The sequence below is a fragment of the Panthera pardus genome, unplaced genomic scaffold (assembly GCF_024362965.1).
Source record: "Panthera pardus isolate Hobbes unplaced genomic scaffold, ASM2436296v1 HiC_scaffold_1, whole genome shotgun sequence".
Taxonomy (NCBI): domain Eukaryota; kingdom Metazoa; phylum Chordata; class Mammalia; order Carnivora; family Felidae; genus Panthera; species Panthera pardus.
Window position 1 is genome coordinate 76,964,051 of NW_026526654.1, and position 21,698 is coordinate 76,985,748.

Genomic DNA, 21,698 nt, shown 5'->3' on the forward strand with positions numbered 1-21,698 from the left:
TTTAAAATCATGATATGGTGAGTCTGAGAACTCTTGTTTTGGAGGTGTAGGATCTCAGGTTGAAATCCAATAAGTACGCCATCTTCCCATTTGACCCTGTTATGTGCATTTACCTAGCTCTTATGAAGCTGTGGCCTAAGTTTTTATGAAACTTCACTGCCATAAAACAAATATGGGTTGTGAGACATACATACATATATAGATAGATATATATAGATATATAGATATATAGATATACATATCTATATCTATATCTATATCTATATATCTGATTTCTAAGCAGGTTTTCCCCCCTCTTATATCACACATTATTATAGAGATCAAAATTAGTAGATTGTTTAGTCTAACTCAGTTACTACCAATATACTTGCTACAGCTTGTTACAACTGCATTCACTGAGTGTAGAGCACCTTCCTAATTTAAATCTTGACACTTTACCTGCAAATTGCTGGAAAGAAAGTTCTTTTTTCTTCTCCCTCTGAACATTTCAAAATCTTTATTAGATAATAGTATATTTACTACATTTACTTTAGGATTTAAAAACTATATAATTAAAAAAATACATATAGTAAAAATTAATTCATTTAGAGGTATTAGTTATGGGAAAATTGAACTTATGTGCTTTAGATTACAGACCAATACACCTTGTTGGCATGAAAGTAATTGAGATAATCTCAGTTGCAATTTATTTAACTTTAAAACAGTGAATAAATAATATGTGATTGTAATTCTCTATATTAAAAGTATAATATAGTTAGGTAAACATTAGTATTCACAGCTCAAAAGCCATCTATAAAGACTTCTCTGGGCCTTTGTTTTTTTTTTATTTTAGTTTTTGAAAACTTAATTAATTTATATACACTTGATCTTAGGCCAAAGGCTTAAAAACAATTAATTAATTTATATACAGTAAAATTCACTCTTTTTGCTGTACAGGCAGAATCTTGACAAAGGCAGAATCATGAAAACACTACCACAATCAAGATATAGAACAATTCCATCATCCTGAAAGCTCCCTCATGTTGTCCCTTTCTGGTCAAATTCTCTTTCTACTGTTAGCCCTTGGAATCCACCGCTGTGTTTTATTTGCCTAAGGTTTTGTTTTTTCCAGCTGTTGCATAAAAGGAATTACACAATTTGTGTTCTTTTGAGTCTGGCTTCTTTCACTTTGCAGAATACATTTGAGATTCATTCAGGCTGTTGCATATAACAATAGTCTCTTCCTTTATACTGCTGAGTACTATTCCATTATATGGATGTACTGTTTATTTATCCATATACTAGTTGAAGAGCATTTATGCTATTTAGGGGCGTGCTTTGAGCATTAATGTGCAAGTTTTTTTGCACGAATGTACAAGTTTTTGTGTGAATGTACGTTTTCATTTCTCCTGGAGTAAATACTTAGGAGTAGGATTGTTATGTCATGTAGTAACTGTATGTCTCATTGTATTAAAAAAAAAACAAATAAACTGCTTTTCAAACTTTCTTCCAAAGAAGATGCACCATGTTGTACCTCTATCAGCAATGTATGTGGGTTCCAGCTACATCTTACCTCTTTGCCAGGTCTTACATTTTAAGGTTTTTGTTTTGTTTTAATTTTAGTCATACTAGGCCAACTAATCTCTGACAAAGCAGGAAAGAATATCCAATGGAAAAAAGACAGTCTCTTTAACAAATGATGCTGGGAGAACTGGACAGCAACATGCAGAAGAATGAAACTAGATCACTTTCTCACACCATTCACAAAAACAAACTCAAAATGGATAAAGGACCTCAATGTGAGACAGGAAACCATCAAAACCCTGGAGGAGAAGGCAGGAAAAAACCTCTCTGACCTCAGCTGCAGCAATTTCTTACTTGACATATCTCCAAAGGCAAGGGAATTAAAAGCAAAAATGGACTATTGTGACCTCATGAAGATAAAAGGCTTCTGCACTGCAAAGGAAACAATCAACAAAACTAAAAGGCAACCGACGGAATGGGAAAAGATATTTGCAAATGATATATAGGACAAATGGCTAGTATCCAAAATCTATAAAGATCTCACCAAACTCCAGACCCAAAAAACAAATAATCCAGTGAAGAAATGGGCAGAAGACATGGATAGACACTTTTCCAAAGAAGACATCCAGATGGTCAACAGACACATGAAATGACGCTCAATGTCACTCCTCATCAGGGAAATACAAATCAAAACCACACTGAGATACCACCTCATGCCAGTCAGAGTGGCTAAAATGAACAAATCAGGAGACTATAGATGCTGGAGAGGATGTGGAGAAAACGGGAACCCTCTTGCACTGTTGGTGGGAATGCAAACTGGTGCAGCCGCTCTGGAAAACAGTGTGGAGGTTCCTCAAAAAATTAAAAATAGATCTACCCTATGACCCAGCAATAGCACTGCTAGGAATTTACCCAAGGGATACAGGAGTGCTGATGCATAGGGGCACTTGTACCCCAATGTTCACAGCAGAACTTTCAACAATAGCCAGATTATGGAAAGAGTCTAAATGTCCATCAACTGATGAATGGATAAAGAAATTGTGCTTTATGTACACAATGGAATGCTACGTGGCAATGAGAAAGAATGAAATATGGCCTTTTGTAGCAACGTGGATGGAACTGGAGAGTGTTATGCTGAGTGAAATAAGTCATACAGAAAAAGACAGACTGGTCTTTTAAAACATATATCAGATCATGTGACTCTTTTGCTCAAAGCCTCTCACTGCTTTTCATGCCACTTAGGATAAAGTCACGAATCTTTAACAGGATCTACAAGACTTTAAATCATCTAGCTCATATGTTACTATCTGGCCTTATCTCAAACACCTATCTCCAGTGCTCAGTAAGTTCTAGACACACTACCCTCCTTTCTGTTCATTTTATTATTTCTAAATTCTGAGTCTTTGTAATATTTTTCTCTAGAATATTCTATACCCCAGCCTTTACTGATGATTCCCTGCTCATTCCTTGAGTACCTAATTCAAACAGAACTTCTTTAAATTTTTTTTTTAACGTTTTATTTATTTTTGAGACAGAGAGAGACAGAGCATGAATGGGGGAGGGGCAGAGAGAGAGGGAGACACAGAATCGGAAGCAGGCTCCAGGCTCTGAGCCATCAGCCCAGAGCCCGACGTGGGGCTCGAACTCACGGGCCGCGAGATCGTGACCTGAGCTGAAGTCGGCCGCTTAACCGACTGAGCCACCCAGGCGCCCCCAAACGGAACTTCTTTAAAGAAGACTTCCCTGACTTCTGAATCTAAAATGAAGATCCTTTGCTATACTCTCTCCTTCAGAGCACCCTGTACTTTTCTTTCCTAGTAATTGCCAAAGTTTGCCTTTACATCTTTTATTTCTATAATCATTTGTTTCGTGTAATATGTCTCTTCTATTGTACTTCTATGAACTAAGCGAGGGAGGGAGTTATTCTACTTTGTTTCCCACTATGCTAATAAGAGCCATCTGTTCATTATATGAATAAAATCAATAGATTAGAGCTATATATTGCAAGTTAGAGGGTGATTAAGTGGCATGGGAAATTACTTTAAGAAGTAATTTTTAAGTTGGAAGGAGAAGAACAAGTTAGTTTATAGAACTACGAAAAGCTACATTAGCCAAGACAATAAGGCATTGGTGAAAGAACAAATAGGTCAGTGGAACAAAGTGCCCACAAATAGACTACAAACTTAACACACTTCAAAAAAAATTAGCTAAAAATGGATCACAGACCTAACTGTAAAATGTAAAACCATAAAACTCCTAGAAGATGACATCGAAACCTAGATGATATTTGGTACTGTTGGTGCCTTGTTAAAATTTATTATTATTATTATTATTATTATTATTATTATTACTTTTTGGTGGTGCCTTTTTAGGTACAACATCAAAGATACTATCCATGGAAGACATAACAGAAACTGGACTTCGTTAAAATTAAAAACTTCTGCGCGACAAAAGACACTATCAAGACAATGAAAAAATAAGCCACAGACTGGGAGAAAATATTTGCAAAAAACACATCTGATAGAAGACTGTTATGCAAAATATACAAAGAATTCTTAGAACTCAGTAATAAGAAAACAAACAACCTTATTAAAAAATGGGCCAAAGTCCTTAACAGACACCTCACCAAAGGTGTACAAATGGAAAATAAGCACATGACATGATGTTCCACATCATGTGTCATCAGGAATATGCATATCAAAACGAGATACCACTATATCCCTATTTGAATGGCCAAAATCTGGAATTCTGACAATACCTAATGCTGGCAAGGAGGGAGAACAGTAGCAATTCTTATATATTGGTGCTGAGAATGCAAAATGTTGTAGCCACTTTAGATACTCCGGTGGTTTCCTGTAAAACTAAACATACTCTTACCATACCATGCAGCATCATGCTTTTTGGTGTTTACCCAAAGGAGCTGAAAACCAATGCCTACACAAAAACCTGCACATGGATGTTTACAGCAGCTTTATTTACAGCTGCCAAAACTTGGAAACAAACAAGATCCTCTTTAGTAGGTGAATGGATAAATACACTGGGTGAATGGATAAATACATCCAGACAATGGAATACTATGCAGTGCTAAAAGAAAATGAGCCATCAAGCCATGAAAGGACATGGAGGAACCTTAATTGCATGTAACTAAGTAAAAGAATTCAGTCTGAAAAGGTTACATACCGTATGATTTCAACTATATGACATTCTGGAGAAGACAAAACTATGGATAAAATTTAAAAAAAAATTAGTGTTTGCCAGGGGTGGGGAAAAGAGAGATGAATAGGCAGAACACAGAATTTTTAGGGCAGTTGAAATACTATGTATGGGGGTGCCTGGGTGGCTTAGTAGGTTGAGTGTCTGACTTCGGCTCAGGTCTTGATCTCACGGTTTGTGGGTTTGAGCCCCGCGTCGAGCTCTGTGCTGACAGATTGGAGCCTGGAGCCTGCTTCTGATTCTGTGTCTCCCTCTCTTTCTGCCCCTCCCCTGCTCATGCTCTGTCTCTCAAAAATAAATAAATGTAAAAAACAAACAAATAAATAAATAAATAAAATTTAATACTATGTATGATATTAAAATGATGGATATATGTCATCACGTATTTGTCCTGACCCACAGAATACACAACGCCAAGAGTGAACCCTTAGGTAGACTATGGACTGGGTGATTATGATGTGTCAATGTAGGTTCATTCTTGGTAACAAATGTACAATTTGGATGAATGACCTTGATAATGGGGGAGGGTACACATGTGTGTTGGGAGAGGATATAAGGGAGATCTCTGTTGTAAACCTAAAACTGCTCTAAAAAAATAAGGTCTTTTTAAAGTCTTTTTCAAAGAGCTACCAAAAAAGAAAAGAGACTAACAAATATGAGAAGTCTACTCTGTGTTAGACATCGTGTTAAGTATTTTGCATGTTTCATTTTACCATTAAAATAACCCAATGATACAGGAATTGTTCATCCTAATTCCCAGATGAATTGAACTTTGGTTTTATGCAAGGATAAGTACATTTTGTCATTTAATAAAATAATTTCATTTAAAATATAAAATTGTCCCAGACAATAGACTAATTTATTTTTCTACTCATCCCCAGTATCACTGTAAAAAAGGGTATACATTAAGTATTCATTTATTAACTTAGTCAATGGATATTTATTTAACATCTACATGTATCAGGCATTATTCTAGGTGCTAGGTATATTACTGTGGACAAAAGAGAGAAAATCCCTTCCATTATGGAATTGGATGCTGGTGGGACGCAAAACAATACAAGTGACAAATAAGTAAAGGATATAATACGTAAGATAGAAATAAATGTTGGAAAGGAAAAATAAAGCAGAGAAATACAAAATAAAATAGTTGGGGGAAGAAGTAGAATTTTAGACAGAGTGGCTACAGAAGGCTCTTTTGAGAAAGTACCATTTGAATTAAAACTGGAAGAAAGTAAGAGAGCTAGCTGCATAGAATGTTTGGGAAAAAGCATTCTAAGTAGAGTAAGCATGTCCCAAAAGCCTAAAAAAATAGGAGAAAGCCACAGTGACTGGAATACGTTATTTCAGATTTACCAGACTTGACAATCATGTGAGCCAATTCTTTAAAATAAATCTGTATATCTATACCTATACCTATACCTATACCTATACCTATACCTATACCTATACCTATACGTATATCTCTGTGTCTCACATATATCCCATTGGTTCTGTTTCTGTTTCTCTGGACAACCTGACTGGAACAATGTCTCTTTTTGTATAAGCTGTGTGATACTATGTAAGTTTTATGTAACCTCTGAAAGCTTCAGTTTTCTCAATGTAATATGGAAAACGTTTGAGTACCAATCTAAATAGAGATGTTATGAAGGTTTAATGAAATAATTCATGTAAGGTTCTTAGTATTACCTTAAATGCAAAAATAATAAAGATTTACTAGGATGGGGGCGCCTGGGTGGCTCAGCCAGTTGGGTGTCTGACTTCGGCTCAGGTCACGATCCCGCGGTTCGCAGGTTCGAGCCCCGCATCAGGCTCGGTGCTGACAGCTCAGAGCCTGGAGCCTGCTTCAGATTCTGTGTCCACCTCTCTCTGCCCCTCCCCCACTCACACTATGTCTCTCTCTCTCTCTCTCTCTCAAAAATAAAATAAACTTTAAAAAATAAAAAATAAAAAAAAGATTTACTAGATCTATCTTACACTTGAAATACCAGGTCAGATGATCAAACACTATCCTCATCATATTCTAGATGTTCTTCCCTAACTAATAGAATTGCTTCTATCAGAATTCTTCTTAGTAGTGTCCTGTCCACAAGTAACCAACCCCTAAACTCTGCTAAACACTTAAAAGCAGTTAATGGGAACAAATAAAATGAAGATATAAAAGTGAAGAACATTAGCAATCTAAATGTAGTGATCTGCTTCATTATTATTTTTCTAGAAAACTTCATTGTATAGAGAAAATAAAGAAAATAATTTTACACCACAACACTTTAGCAAGGAGAACATTTGTAATCCATAAACAACCAATTTTGGTTTTACGTACACTATAATATCACAAATGTCCTAATATGCAATGAAAATCCATTGCAAGAAAGACTGAATAGAAAAATACGGAAAAAAAATTTCTAAAAAGGACGTATTAACTCTCCACAGTAAATGTTTATATTATTACCTGTTTATAAGAAAAATTCAGAATGATATAAATTTAATAAGTAGGAAGAGTTGACTCTTGAAACATGAAAAAAAGAGCCACTTCTTATAATTAACACACATCATCATGTAAGAGACAGTAGTCTAAAATACTTGCCTAATTTTTTTATGATGTTGCGTATTATTATTAAATTAGAAATAACTTCCACTGGAGCTTCTGTTAAAAGTTTAGCTTTTCTTCCAAAGGATTCTAAAGAGGAATTACTGAAGATATCAGGGGAAAATTCCAGCAATTTTTTATGCTTTAAATCATATTTTCTAGATAATTTTAAAGTTTATAGACGTTTTTAAAACTTCTATTATAAATAACTTGTGAATTATTATTTACTTGTAATCTGTGATTACTCACCTATGAGAAACTGCTCCCCAAGCGCCATGCTTGTTTGTGAGAATATTGAGGATCTTCTGTTTCAGTTGGTTTGCCGTAACGTGATCTCGATGTTTAGCGGCACTTATAAGATGGTCACACATCTTTTCTTCCTCTCTTCTATCAGCAGCATACTGGGCACACTGAGACTGTAAAAACATACAAACAGTGCATAATGTTTAACAATGCATAACTTCTGCCATGGCTAAGTAAGGAATATTATCTAACCTTCAGTTAAAGGGTAATAATTCAATTTTAAAAACTCAGATAATCCAATCTTGGGAAAATTTATTCTAAAGAATATAGTCATTATAATTACTTTTTAAATTGGTAAAAATGTGTCCTATGTGTTTATACATAAAGTATATGGAAGATAATTTGGATGATGTTATATAAAGCAGTTAATGACATTTAAGGCTCCCAAAATTCTGAGTCTGTTGCTAATACATTAAAAAAAACATTTTAGAATAATGGTTTATTAAAAATGTAAATCTAATTATTATTTTAACCAATATAGTATATACTGCACTTAAAATAAAGAGTTACATTCCTGATAGTTATATAGAGATCCAAAACTTGACATTTAATTAATATTTCCATCTCATAAATGGCAATGCGATGTACAAGGAAAAGCAATGATTTAGGAATTTAGGCTTGCATTTTATTTCACACTTTATGAAAATTGTTTTATTTCATCATCATACTCAGTTTCATATTTGTAAAATAATAAGGTAAGCTTTTCTCTACAATCTTTCCCAATCCTAGTATTTAACGTGTTCAAAGGTTCTCAGGATAACAACTATCTTATTCTTATCTTTCCTAATAATCAGTTGTTCTGTCGGCTACTGTATTCATGCTCACTGGCATTAGCAACAAAGCTAATCAATCCCACTGTGTATCAAAAAGGTTCAATATGATGATGAAGATGAACATGTCTTTAATTATGAGTGTGATTTTTTTTGTATAGTGATTTTTATATCGGGTGGATTCACTGTAAATTTTAACATTACCAAGTATGTAATATGAGTCTTATAACTAGAAGAAAAAAAGTCTCACATCTAAAAAAATACATATAATTGGCTCACATTCATCTTTACTATGTAAAAATCTGTTTCATGGAAGGTGTTTGAACATATCCCTTCAGTCTGTCTATTCTATCCACTACTACCACAAGTTATCTCTTTCAGAGAAATAACCCTACAGTAATCTAAGGAGGATTAATTCATTTTCCAATTTATCTTTTTGTACAGGGAATCACCAATTAGTACAATGATCTGCCTCCATAATGAGGTTAATATTTCATTAGCTCATTGGAGAGCAAAATTAAATTTTCATTTTTCTTCCTTAACAATTACAATGGTTAACTAAAAAAAAACTTAACTGTGAGGTACCCATCTCAAATTAAATATACTTTATCTGTTAAATACAAGCTTATATGGGAGAGAGAGAAATTCCCCCAAAAAGGCCTAGTAAAATGCCATGGCTTTTGTGAAATTTTTTATAACTTAAAAGTGGTAAATGGTGAAACACACACACACACACACACACACACACACACACACACACACATCAATGCATTTACTAAGACAGCTCTAACCTAAAAAGAACAAACATTTTAGTTAAAAAAACAGTATAATCCATTAAATAACAAGGATAATAGTCTCCAATTTGATTTACAGTAGTATTTTATTTTATGTTTACATAATTCTAAAAAACACTGAGTCTTCACATCCACTTCATGGCCTCTTATCACTCTTAGCCATGCATTCTCAATAGGAATGATCTCATCCCCAGGGGGTGAAAAGTGGTATTGCGAGGGGGGTGTGTGTGTGAAAAAACTGTATTCTTTTTATGTGTAAAGCACAGATGTGTATATAGTACATAAACAGATATACAGCATATTAGTAGATACAAAATTTTATGGAGAGGGGGTGATTAGAGTGAAAACTGTCTAAAAGGCTTGCTTAGGGGGCAGTAATGAAAAAAAGGCTGAGAAACACTGCCTTCAGCTTAATTTTCACCTTCGTTAAATATGTGTTAAAGCTTGTTACTGATACCTAGCTGCTTGAGAATCTATTTTAAATGTTTTCACGTGACAAATACTGATCTTCTTATATCCCCACAAAGCATCTTAATTTTCTTACTAGAAATATGAATGACTCAAAATTCATCTTGCAGGGAATTCAGTTAATTTTCCAAATCTTATTTACTAACGGAAGTCAATACTTAATTGAATATTCTTATTTTGTTTAAAGTCCTGACATATCTTATATCTAAACATATTCGTCAAAGAACAGATAACTCAGAATTTTCTTGACATCCAGATTACAACAGGACCTCCTGATAAATACCCAATGGTATTTATTGTTGAAGAGATATGAAGCTTCACTTTGATATACACTCAATTGTCCACGTACTTTTATCAAAGTTTAAAATATTTGGTATTTTTTTTTTCAAAATAAGGTTGTTGCGATCTCACATGACAAGTGTGTGCTGTCTCATCTGACAAATGAAGCAGAGGTTAAGAGTATGGAAGTGACAACAGCTATTTCTCTGTCTCATGCTTTTCAGCCAGCAAGGTCAGAGATTACTAGACCTGGGGCATCAACGCGCATGACTAAGAGAGCTGGTTTACCGAGATAAAAACCTCATCAAAACTGAAATCTTGGGTTCTGATTTCTAGCCACGCCACACTTGTTCGCATGTGGCATCAGGAAAATAAATGGATGGTTATTTATTATTTTCAAGGCCAATGGCAGTTCAACCTAAGCCAAATACCAAGTCACCTGATTATTTCTGAAACCAAGTTTGTTTTGCAAATTGAATGAAGTCATTGCTGTAATTTAAAACACTAAAATCAGGATACTGAATGGAGGAAATTCAAATAATGGTAAATAATTATTGACACGCTAGAAATATAAAAATAATATTTGTATATAAAACCTGTTAGTATGGAATATACAGTATTTCAATATACTTTAGTTTTTTCATATAAAATAGAAATGATACTTAATTTTTTCTTTAGTCACGGGACTTGTGAGGATTTTTAAATTATATATTTAAATTTATATATTTATATATTATAAAATTACATATTTAAATTTAAATTATACATTCCCAGATATACGTATAGATCTGCAAGCATATCATATAATAGCAATCCTTCAATTGTCAATAAAATATCAATTATAACAATAAAATATGAACTGCAATGATCTTTGGCCACTCTAAAGATGGATACATTGATACATAACAAATTACTGAATACATGGAAAAACCGAGTATTTTTATATAACCACTTGTTAAACCCACATTTAGTAGTGTATAAACTCTGCTAGTTTAAAAATTACTACGGTAATTGCATTCTAAAATTTTATTTGCCTTTAAGAGTACTTTAGAAAAACTTCGGTCTACTAAAGAGTTAGGCACAAGGTAAGAGGGATCTCTCCATGTTGTAAATGAGATGAAAATTAGTGCTCTGTGTTTGGTATTTACTAAAGCTTAAAAAAAAAAAAAGAACCAAAATTATTTGAATGAAATTTTCCTGTAAAAAAAAACTTATGTAAGGTTACCATCAGAGACAGCTGACTTAGAGAAGCAGAATTTAATCTGCCACCAAAACCTTACCTCAAACTCTGCATGTTTATGTACATCTTCAGCTCTCTGTCTGTTCAAAATAAACTCAGCTTCATTTGCGACACGAACTATATGGTCCTTCATAGCGTGGCATAGTAATCTAAAAAGGAAGATACCTTTGCAATTATTATTCCTAGTATCTTTGGTTAATCTAATTTTTAATCAAATTTCAGTATTTGAAAGATTAATTATGCATAAAATTTAGTTACATTATGAAATTAACATAGTCAAAATTATAATTCAAAGACATTTGAAATATAGAAATGTACCATAAAACTGTTACAACAATGCCTCTGTTCAATAGTGTATCTTGTGAATGAATGATTCAATTAATTCAATAAAATTAGTTAATGCAAAAAAAAAATCAAGGTTTTTTATTAGTATTTTAAATGGTTAAAACAACAGAATGCCCTATCTTTGAAGGAAATGGTTAAAACAGTAGACTTCACTATCTTGGAAGTAAACTTTCACACAAAAGCTAGATAATCATATATTAGGAAACCTATGCATTGAACTTTTTAACAAAGTTATTTGAATATCCAAATTGTTTTCAAAAAGTTTAAGACATATAGTGAAAAGCCTCTCACGATATTACCTCTTGACCTGATTTCCAACCTCATCAGGCACTTGCTGTTGACAGTTTCTTGCATATGTTTTCAGAGGCTTTTAAAAATACATAAGAAAATACAAATGTTCTTTTCCACATCCTTACACCAATATTAGTATTTCACACAGTCTTTTCTCTACCTGGCTTTTCTCACTTAGCAATATATCTGAAGATCCTTCCTTAGTGGGAGCGCACAGGGAGCCTCTTCATACTTATTTGATAGCATGGAGCAAAGCTTATTTCCAAAGATGGTTGCAACAATATCTCCCATCCCACATACTCTTTTGCAGTGTGATACTGTTATTGCTCCGTGGAAAAGAGCAATGTTGGGGCATCTGGGTGGCTCAGTTGGTTAAGCACTCAACTCTTGATTTCAGCTCAAGTCATGACCTCATGGTTTCAGTTCATGAGATCAAGCCTGGCATCAGGCTCTGCGCTAACAGCATGGAGCCTGCTTGGGATTTTCTCCCTCCCTCTCTGTCTCAAAGTAAATAAACATTTAAAAATAATTCTTTAAAAATGAAGAGTTTCTGCTCCCCTAGATGTGCCTGGTGACTTCCTGTGACCAACAGAATATAGCAGAAGTGAAGTGTTGTAACTTCTGAGCCTAGGGTATAAGATGCCTTGAAGCTTTTGCCTTTCTTTCTTGGAAACCTGTCTTGTAGAATCTGCTGCAATGCTGAGTGAAGCTCATATTATGTGGAGAGCCTCAAGGAGGAGAAGAGAAGACATTAGGCTCCCAGGCCTAGTTGAACTCCCAGCCCAGAGCCAGCCTCCCAAGTGATTACAGTACCAGACAGCTCCACAGAGTGGTGCAAAGGAACAGCTTAGCTGAGCCCAGTCAATGAGAACAATGAGAGATTAAAAAATGGTTGTTTGTTTAAGCCACATGACGATCATGATGATGATGATGACGAAGGAAGAGAAGAAGGAGGAGAAGGAGGAGAAGAGGAGGAGGAAGAAGATATTGATCATAACAGCTGTCACCAAACCACTTATTGAGAGCTAGGTAATAAAATAGGTAATTTACACATAATACTCAATTCTCACAAGAATCCTTGGAGATACATATTATTTTCATTTTTAAACATAAGAAACCAAGGCTCAGAAAAATTAAGTTCTTTGCTTCAGATCATAATTAAAAAAAAATTCTCCTAATTTTATATTTGCATTGCATCTTCATTAACCAACAATATTTTTTGAAGTAAAACCTCTGTGTTTACTGGTGCTCTCCTCCATTGTGGGCATTCTAACATTAATTCTTTTCATTTTTTCCAATTATGAACAGTGATTAGGTCTTTTTACATTCTTTTCTTTTGCAGTAAGCAATTACTGTGTTAAAAATAATCATAGGATATTTGAAGTTAACTCAAGTCTTTCCGGTTTTTCTTAAAGGGCAAACTTACAGATTAATGTCTGTTCTTTTATCAATGTCCTTTTAAAATTCAGTTCTAATGGGGTGCCTGGGTGGCTCATTTGGTTGAACGTCTGACTTTCGCTCAGGTCATGATCTTGCAGTTTGTGGGTTCAAGCCTTGCATCGTGATCTGTGCTGATGGCTTGGAGCCTGCTTCAGATTCTGTGTCTCCCTCTCTCTTTGCCCCTCCCCTGCTCGTGCTGCAACTCTCTCTCTCTCAAAAATAAATAAACATTAAAAATTGTTTCTAAATTCAGTTCTAACACTCACATTCATTCATTGGTCCAGTTTTTCTCTACCTAGTTTTTTAAAAAATGTTTATTTAGAGTAAATCCTTGGATTGCGAGTAGCTTGTTCTACAAGTGTTCCGCAAGATGAGCAAACGTTTCTAATAAATTTTAACTTGATAAGTGAGTGATGTCTTGCAATACAAGTAGTATGTGATGCCAAATGTCACATGATCATAACTGAACCAATGGTTCTTCTCTACCTCTCTCTCTCCCTCTCTCGCTGAGGGATTGTGGGTAATCATGTCCCGTGCTCAGATGCTCGGTCTCAGGCCATGGTGTTTAGCAGAAATCAGTGATTATTCAGAATGTTGGAAGGTGCCCACAATCGGCACTAGTGTAGTTTTGTCACTTCAAAACATCTAGGGACAGTCCTTGCTGCTCCATATAAGAGTAAGCTTAGAATGCTTTGCTTCATTCCAGGTCAGGCTGCCTGCAGATATAGACGCTTTCCTCTGTTGCCTTATTGCCAGTTACATTAAATACAGTATATTACAAGAGTTTATTAAAACTGTACTGTGGTAAACATCTGTGTGAGTGTATACAATGGCCCTATGCAGAAAAACATTCCATTGTGCCAATAGACAGCAGTGATTCCATCAGTGATAGTGAAAGTCGTCCTACACAATAACCCTCCTCTCTCTTTCTCACACCAGTCACAAAGATTTCAAAGGTAAGGGCAAGTTAATGTTTTATTTTTCTTTATATTTTGTATTTTCTTTATTATTTTATATTATATTACAGTATTGTAATCATTTCTATATGAATATTTTTGGGTTGTGGAATGAATCATCTGAGTTCCCATTATTTCTTATGGGGAAATTTACTTTGATATATGAGTGCTTTGGATTACACGCATGTTTCCAGAATGAATTATGCTTGCAAACCAAGATTTTACTGTATTTATTTTTGAGAGCAAGAGCTTGTGCTGTGGGGGAGGGTCAGAGAGAGGTAGGGACAGAGAATCCCACGCAGCTCTGCACTGTCCGTGCAGAGCCCTATGTGGAGCTTGAACTCATGAACCTCGAGATCTTGACCCAAACAAGATGTTTAACTTACTGAGATGCTCAGGTGCCCCTTTTACTTAGATTTTTAACAACAGTGCTATTGTCAAGATTGCCATTCTTTACTTGCACTGCTCATTAATGAAATGAATTATCATTTTTTTTCTTGCTCAATTGTCAAGTTCAATCAGAACGGGGCAGATTGAACCTCACTTAATTTTGTATAGACTAAATAGCAAGTTTGTTGTTTTTTCCTTGTTAATTCTCATATACAGTAGTTTTCATTCTCATATACTTAGTGACCTTTTTTTTTTAATCTCACTTCTAGTCTTAATGAGTGGGAATTCAACAGATCTATCTTCGGTAAGTTCTTCCTTTAATTCCTGGTGATATCAAGGAGGAGTCACTAGAACCGTATTAGCCTCTCATGGGTCTTGGCTTATCCAGAATGTTCCAGGCTAGATTCTCTACTTAATTTCTTGTCATAGGCTTAAAATACCAACTGCTTTAGGCATGTGCTCCCAGAGCATTCCTGCTCTTTGAGACAACAATTTATAGGGAGGAGGAGCAGAACTGGAGAACTCCTAAAACACTTATAAGACCCATGTTGCTTCAAAGCGTGCACCCTATGTAGGATGTGAGTATTCTTTGCAGAACATAACCTCAGATCACTGAGTAACCCATAGTTCCTTTTCTTGTATAAAATTATTATTTCACAATATTGTTCCTGAATATGAACTGCCTATGTGGTTTCTCCACACATGTCCCCCTCAAAAATAAAATTTCAAGGAAAGAAATGAACTCTATTGAACACCTTACACATGCTTAGTTCTTTTCATATACTATTTTGGGTAATCCCCAAACAACCATGAGTTGGGTATATTATTAGTCCCATTTTATAGTTGAAAGCACCAAAATAAATAAATAATTAAATAAGTTAAGCAATTTGTTTAAGTCCAGGGAACTTCCAGCAACAGAACCAATGTACAACCCAAATCTGTCTGGGTTTGTTATGTGAGGCTGACTCCTGAAATAAAAGATTTTAAGAAAATTAAGTAACTCTTTCTTCACATCTGATACACATATTCCCTTAGGATATCATGGTATAATCTTGGGTATTAATCAACTTATTATTTATATATTTCTTAGACAACATTAATGTAGACTTTGGGGGAGTTTTAATTCCTATGCTCCTTTTTATAGATTAAGAACAATTACACCACAAGTTTTACATAGTGTGGAAAAAGTTAAGCATTCTGAACAAGAGAACAAAGTTTTAAGTTGCTTAACATTGAAATTTGACTATATTTAGCAGGTAGGCCAAAAATATCAACATTGTGTCAAACACAAAATATTGGATCTTAGGAGCTAGATCAACATCACAACAGGAAATAATCTTAAATGCCCCTATTCACTTTCCAATCCATTGAAATGTGGCTTTAAGATCATCCCACAGTAAACTAGTCACCAAGTCTTGTCGATTTTACCTCAATATATTTTAAACTGTTTTACTCATACACTAACATTGCTTTCATTTAAGCCATTACTTAAGTTCACATAAATCATTATCATTTGGATTACAATGGCTCCCTCATTTTTCTGCCCCCCCATCTTCCATCTATCTAATACGTTTTCCATTTGTCCATCAGTGTTATCTATTCTTAAATTTTTTCAATGCCTACTTATAATAGACAAGATAATAGTCAAGCTTACTATATATAGATGACTGTATACTTTTCTAATCTTATCTACTGCCTCTTTAACATACTTATTCTATGGTCTAGAAAAAAATCTTTATAGTATCTTTTAATGATAGTTCAGGACCTTTATAAGTGCCATCTCTTCCTGTAAACCCTACCAACCCCTGTGCCCAATAAAGCTAAGAGGCCTCCCAATTTCTCGATGCTGTAATTATAATATTAATCACATTGTTTTGTTTCTTTTTCTTTCTTTTCTTTTTAACAAGACTGGGATGTTCATAAAATGAGGTACAGTGCTTATTCATCTCTAGCCAACATGCATTGGCAAGGTACCTGTTATGAAATACAGACTCACCAGCAATGTATGGCTAAATGAATAAATGACTGAATGAATACATGAATATGTTATATGAGAAGGAGGGGCAAAGAAGAAATAGAATTTTAATGTAGAGTTTTAATTTAATTTAAGGTAGTTTCTTAATACCATGAAATTCTATGGTACATTTAGCACAATGTAAATAAAATGAGGTAAATAAAAAATATTGGATAATTTAGGAGTATCTGTTACAGGATATTTTCTTTCTCAAGTATCTATACAAAATAGGAAATGAATGAATTGGTCTTCATCTTCTAATGTGAGTCTACTTTCCAAAAGAAACAGAACAAAACGTAATTTGTTCAATCCTATTTATTCCTATTCTAAAGCAGATAGAGTTGTCATGGATACAGGAAAGAAGTCAGGAGACAAAAGAAAGTATTCTATTCCAAATGGAATAGATATCAGAAGGGCAAGTTCTGATATTCTAGGAAGAATCCAATTTTAGGCCGTTTGTTATAATTCAATTATTTGTCTTGACTTGAGATGAACAGATCCTGAATTTTAAATATAATCTCTATAATTAAAAAAAATTAATGTTTATTTTTGAGAGAGAGACAGAGTCTGAGTGGGGGAAGGGCAGATAGAGAGGAAGACACAGAATCCGAAGGAGGCTCCAGGCTCTGAACTGTCAGTACAGAGCCCGACGCGGGGCTCGAATTCACAAACCAAACTGCAAGACCATGACCTGAAGTTGGATGCTTAACCAATTGAGCCACCCAGGTGCCCCAATATAATCTCTGTAATTTGATGAAACAAAACAAGTCAACAGAAAAGGCAATATGAGAGGTCAGAAAAAATTAGTCTTCCATCATCTATAGGTGAAGAGGGGACAAAAGCAGTTAATATTAAGGTTCCGCCTTTTGTCAGCATTATGAATTTGCGCAAAGAATTTTCCTTGTGTCTGTATTTCAGTTTCCTGATTAGAAAATGAGGGTGTACTCTTTCAGATATTCTATAAACTGTGGGAAAGAACGCAGGCTCAAACTGTAAGATCAGATTTTTATTTAGCCAAGAAGACAGACTGATTGAAAGTGGAGTGGCCACACAGCATAGGAGCAGAATTCCCTTTGGTGCCAAAATCTTAAGAGAAAGGCATGGAGATTCTGGTGACACTGCAAGGTGGAGTCTGACTGGGTCAGAGAAGTTCAACTGCTTCCTGTGCTATAGTCTTTGAATAGACTATTTTAAAAAATTATAATCTGATTTTTAAATCTAAAATTAATGTTGTTTTTTTCTTTTTTTTGGAAAATGTTTACAAGCTTTGGCCTCTACTGATTCTTAATTTAGTGCCAACAGTCTTCACTTAATGAAAATAGTAGAATGTTGTTCCTGAGAAGTATATCTCTGACTCCAACTCTCCTGCATTAGCCAAAAGTACATTTCCTTTAAGGAGGGAAAATTTGTTAGGAGCATAAGTAAAAGAATATTTGTAAAATGTTTGACATATATTATCCCCTACCTCTACCCCTGCCAAAGAGTACTGCACTTTTCTAAAAGGTACACGTTGATATACTGGTTATTTTATGTTCATTAGAAGGAAAAACAATGGCACATCTTGACATTTGTCTATGAACCCCCACACCAGGCTGTGGTGGGACTTTCAAAGAGATTCTGCATATTTGAATCTAGATTTGGAATTTGGAATATTAGTAGGAGTTGCACTACTCAATCAAACTTTTTTTTAGTTCTTTTTAAGCAAGAACCAATTTGCTCAATTATATACTGATATAATACAAAGATTAGAAAGCTGGGGTACAGTGGGGGGGGTCTCTGGAGTGGGCTATCCTGAGCCTTTCTATTGCAACGAAAGAAGGAAAGGTGGAAAACAGACACTTAGAGACTTAAAAATCTCTGTCTTTATGTTGCTGTTAGGAAAAAAAAAATTACATACAATATCAAGTTATTCTCTTAAAACACTAAATCTTTCCCAGAGGATAAAATCTACTAATTATTCATGACTTTGGATCAAATTAATATATGAAAACCTATTATATAAAAATATATTCAGACCTACACTTGTCTCAGATTCACTGGAGGACTGGGGTTTGCTTGGGGAGAACTATAGAGAAGGAAGATAAAGCCTAATGGATAATTTTGGAGTTTGAGATTGATATCGAAGGACTTGATATGAAGAGAGAGAGGCATTAAAGATACAAAGTGGGGTGAGGAGAGGGAATTCACCTTGGTTGAAAACCTACCTCTGCCCCCACCTCGATCTAATTAACTGTTACGAAAAAGCTTTGGGAATTAAGTAATTGTGTTGGATGAAAACAAGGATCCACAGATAAGCATTTATTTTCTTATCACCTATTTGCAACTTCATATAAGTCTATAACTTCAAATACATAAAAGTGGAATTTTTTTGTAGAAAAATATATTATAATCTACCATGAACCTAAACAGTTATTATACTTCTTAGTACAGGATAGAAAAAAAATGACTTAGCTCATGACCATATTTATGTTTCCAGTTACGGGTAAAGATGGTGATAATTTTACATGGCTCGTGAGATGAATGAATGAAGTGTCACAGTTCTCAAATTTTGGTGTATACGGAAGATCTGATCACTTGCAGAACATATTAAAAAGGGTGGGATAACTCCCATGGAGAGATTCTGATTGCACGGGTCTGACTGAGGTGAGACCCTAGCATCTGTATGTTTAATAAACATCCCCGTGATACTAATGCACATTGACATAGGAGGACCACTGAGTTCATGCAGTGTCCTGAGTTCGTGCAGATGGCAAAGTCTGGATTTGATTTCTCAGCAAGCTTCATTTCTCTTTTTTTATGTGGGGAGCATGGCACTGCTTAGTTAGTTTCACTTAGTTGTACAGTCCCAAAGTCTATCCCTGAATTAACCAGCTCAGAAACAATATTATTAGAAAGATTACAAAGAGTATACACTAATTCAACATTGTTGGTCACTTCTTAAGAGGAGTCTCCAGGTATTCTAATGCTAGTTTCGTCCCTAGATTAAGGAAGTCAACTTTTATGGTACACATACAAAGACAGTAACTTTCCATTTGTTCACAGGCCACAAAGGTCAATTTATATCAAATCTCCTACTTTTCTTCTTTCCGGTCTCTTCAGTGACTAATTGCTTAGCTATTTACTCTTCTATGCAAAACCAGCTAATACCACTATGAAGGATTTGTATACTTTACTCACCCTATAGTTTAATATGGATTTAGAAAACATTGCTATCAGGGCAGAACATGTTGAAGTTGTTTTAAGACACATAAACTAGGAAATCAGCTTAGAATCGTGGCTTTTAAACTGTGTCTCAAAGTAAACTATGAGAAATACACTTCATATCATAACCCTATACACCCATACAGCAAACACTTCAGCAAGCAATATTTACCTATACCTAATTATTTTTTCTATTATTTATTATTTCCTATTTTTGAAAATGCCAACAGCAACCCATTACTTTCATATACTGTTAAAGGCCAAGAAAATAGTTTCAAAAATACTGATCAGAAGACTCCCTCCTTTTAGGGTTAACCCTGGGCCAAATAATCAAGCTCCTAGCTTAAATTTGTGATTGCAAGTAAACGGCTCAAAGTTATAATGTCCAGGAGAAGGACAGCCAATGCTAACGGGAATACAAGGCTGAAAAGCAATGGAACAGGACTTGGTGAAGTGAGAAAAACCAGCTCAAGATCAGAGATGTAGTAGTGACTAAAAGAAAAGAAGGCTTGCTTCAAGCCATTTTATTCTACTTAACTTCTAGTAACAGGAGTAGAGAAACATGGATTGATGGTGTATAAAGACAACTTGGGGGAAAAATCTGGAAGCAAATGAGGCCTAACAGCACCAGCGGCCACAGTGATGCCAGGAAAAACTGTGTACTCCAGGAGAGTCTCTGGTTAATTTACCAAGTTCTGTGCGCCCTCAGTGGTATGGTTCCTTTACCAAGGGAAAACGGTTGCAAAAGTGTCCCAAATACTATGATTACAAGTCCCAATAAAAGCTTTACCCTTGGCTAAAAATACAACTTCTTATTGTTGAGTCTACCAGTATGAATTCTAAGAACTAGAGAATGATGCAATCTAAAATATATTCCTTTTGGAAAAGAAGGGAGAGAACAAGTAACATTTGGCTTTTATCTTTGCTGTTTCCACTGGTTAGTGATACAATATACTAGGAAGCCTCTGACTAGGTCATGATTACCACCCTATCCTTCCACTTGTGTGCGTATTGGTGTTCTGAGTAAAATGTGATTTAGTCAATGAGGGAGTAGTGACACTATCATATTGAGAACACACAGAAACCCACCAGTGCTCTGGATGGGATGTGTAAGGTACTCTAGTGTTCTCAACCTCCTATGTCCATAGTCTTCAAAATCCAGCTCAAATGTCACTTAAACAAATAATAATAATAAACAGATGCTCATTTCTTGAGTCCCTATTATGTGTCAGGAACACTGAGTACTGATTACGTACCAGGCTAAGTGCATTATAGGTATCATTCATTTGATTCTTACCTCATTTGATATCTTATTAGACAAGCATAATTAGCCCCATTACACTGATGAAGAAACTAAGGCTTAGAGAGATTAAGTATCTTGCTCAAAGCCACACAAACAGGCAAATTGTGTTTGACTTGTTTGGGAAACAATCAGCTTGGTACGGCTTCTCCCAGGGCATTCCAGAGAGTGGGATTCAGAGTTAGGCATTCATTCACTTAACAATAATTTACTGGGAGCCTTCTTCGTGGTAGTAAAGGACAATGAAATATGAGGTGACATAGGGGTGCTTTAGGAGTGAATGGAGTGTGCTTGAGTCAGTGTGGGAAGGCAAGGGAGGCCAGATAAGTAAAAGCATCTCAGGTCATGTTACAGAACTTTATAAGCAATGAAGCACTACTGTAGTTTTTTTTTTTTTTTTAAGTGAGGTTTATTGAGGTATAATTTGCACATAATAAAGTTAATTCTTGTTAAATGCAATTTCATGGGTTTTGACAAATGCATATTTTGGGTAGCCACTGCTACAACCACAACATTTCCATCACCCAAAATGTTCCCTTGTGCTTTTCTCCTGCCATCCATAGCAAGGATCGAACTATTTTCTGTCCCTCTAATTCTGTTTTTT

At 34.9% G+C, this 21,698-nt stretch overlaps 1 protein-coding gene across 9 annotated transcripts in view; it reads right to left on the minus strand.

Moving 5' to 3' along the window:
- Positions 1 to 21,698, minus strand: part of NBEA (neurobeachin) — a 678,493-nt gene that overhangs the window by 302,680 nt on the left and 354,115 nt on the right. For all 9 annotated transcript variants that reach the window (XM_053900309.1, XM_053900303.1, XM_053900292.1 and 6 more), the window contains 2 exons: positions 11,198 to 11,306; positions 7,553 to 7,719 (listed from right to left, as the gene is read on the minus strand). In XM_053900309.1, coding sequence (XP_053756284.1) covers positions 7,553 to 7,719; positions 11,198 to 11,306 — 276 coding nt within the window. The remainder of the gene's footprint in view (positions 1 to 7,552; positions 7,720 to 11,197; positions 11,307 to 21,698) is intronic.